General features: G+C 36.8%; 1 protein-coding gene across 1 annotated transcript; it reads left to right on the top strand.

Annotated features, from left to right (window-relative positions):
• Positions 1-5: 5 nt before the first annotated feature.
• LOC107580021 (glutathione S-transferase kappa 1-like) lies at positions 6-1,748 on the top strand (the record flags this gene model as incomplete). Its single annotated transcript, XM_016265779.1, has 4 exons — positions 6-23; positions 171-287; positions 377-470; positions 1,261-1,748. Coding segments are annotated over 4 exons (279 nt in total), but the record flags the coding sequence as incomplete, so codon positions are not given.
• Between the last annotated feature and the right edge of the window lie 315 nt (positions 1,749-2,063).

Genomic DNA, 2,063 nt, shown 5'->3' on the forward strand with positions numbered 1-2,063 from the left:
CCCAGCCTTCCTCGCTCACTGAGGTATCCTACAACTGAGATGAATAAAAACTAAATGTTATTATTTATTTTAGCACCAAAATGGAGACAGGCCTGTTTATCTATGCTAAACTGAGACAATAAAACTATTTAGCTATAATTAAATCTAATCTCCAGTGTCTTTCTGCTCAGGCAGGATTAAAAGCAGGTCTCTCAGCCAATGAGTTGGAGGAATTTCTGACTCTCTCCAAATCTCAGCCAATCAAAGACAGGCTGAAGAGTGTCACACGGGAAGCACTGGAGTATAAAGTGTGTGAATTTTACTTGTGTCCCTGCACCCTCTTCCTTTGTGGTTAAAATATAAAACTTCCTTACATGGTTTTTCCCCATTTTTGCAGTGCTTTGGTCTTCCATTCATCGTGTGTCATGTGAATGGGAAGGCTGAGGTCTTCTTTGGTTCTGACAAATTTGAGCTCATGGCTTATTTCATTGGTAATTATAAACAAGGAATGTTCACAATTAACCAATTAACCAACAATTGATCTGTCACGGTGTGTGGAGGCAGGCAGGATGACGAGGACTACAAGGATTCCAATAAAGATATTTAATGTAGACACAACAAGGCAGATCCAGGAAGATGAGACACACACACTCGGGGTAACATTCACAATAACCGACCAACTGGAACACAATGGACAGGAACTGATATAGGGTGGATAATTAGTGGCAGACAGGTGAGCACAATGAGGGTAATTAACTAATGATAGTATGGGCTAAACCAACAAAAGGGGAAGAAACCACAATAAACAGTCCACAGGGGCGTTACATGATCTAATTTACACATTTTATTTACACACTTTCCTTTTATTTTTAGAAAGGCTATTCCAATTACTGTCATGATAAAAAATAATAAACAATACAATTATTTAAAAAGCATTTATCTCTCGCAAGATAAGCAAGGTATGGTATGTTATTAATGCTTTGTTATTTAATCTTCTGTGCTAATTTGTGTCTACATTTTCCAGTCATAGTTTATATTTAGCTATATAATTACATGGATGTTGGAAAAACTGACTACAGATTTAAGAACAGAAATCATGGACAACTGAAAAGCACGGGTGAATGGGAGTAAATAGCTGTTCTGTTTATTAAAAGTTTTTTTAATTATATTTTTATATTTACCATACAATTTTCTTGATGATTTGTTGTGCATGTTTAAGTCATAAAATCTTTGGTGATGTACTGTTCATTGTCCAGTCACTGTCTTTCTTTTGTGTTCCAGGGGAGAAGTGGATGGGGCCTTACCCTAACAAGCCCACAGCCACAATGTGATCACTACTCCTCCATACTCAATATCCATATTCAACAGCACACACACAAACACAGAGATTTACATTTAAAGGGGAAATTTAATAAAATTTTCACTTTTTGGGTGTTTTTTTTTTTTTGCATTTAGTTAGGTTTCTGGTGTGTCTGCCAGCTCGGAAAAGCTAAAAAGAAAACAAGCAGCCAGTTTGTTGAGTCTGAAACTGTGTCATCCAGTGAGAAATTTCAATTTGCAGCCAGTTTCTATGTAGCTATTTGAATAAGACCACCTCCGAGCCACATGTTACAGACACTTCATGAAGGCCCTAAAGAATCACCAACTTGTGGAAAATGGTGTGGCATTCGTTGGCAGCTGCCACCCTAAGAAAATACTTATCTGCCACCTAGAATTATGCAGAACTAGTCTGTGTTTATTGTGTTCATGAATAAAGGAACAAGGAAAAATAGATCTATTTTGTTGTCATTTGTTAAGAAAATTTTAACAAAAGATAATAATGCTTGTTTTGATGGCTCGCTCATTTGCTGCCACCTACTGGCGTAAATGTAACATCAATGAAGGAATCAGAATCTGAAAATCCTTTTTTTGGTCTGAATCAAATGACTGGAGTCACTGAAAATCAACAACGAGAATCATAACTACAGGGCTGTTACGATTCCTCGTAACTTACTCCATTATATATAAGTGGCGCATTCCACTGACGAGAATTCATGAACCGCATTATAAAAATCATAATAAAGCATAGTGGCCTAATGGTTAGA

The sequence above is a fragment of the Sinocyclocheilus grahami genome, unplaced genomic scaffold (genome assembly GCF_001515645.1).
Source record: "Sinocyclocheilus grahami isolate Dianchi unplaced genomic scaffold, SAMN03320097.WGS_v1.1 scaffold23252.1, whole genome shotgun sequence".
In the NCBI taxonomy this organism is placed as follows: Eukaryota; Metazoa; Chordata; class Actinopteri; order Cypriniformes; family Cyprinidae; genus Sinocyclocheilus; species Sinocyclocheilus grahami.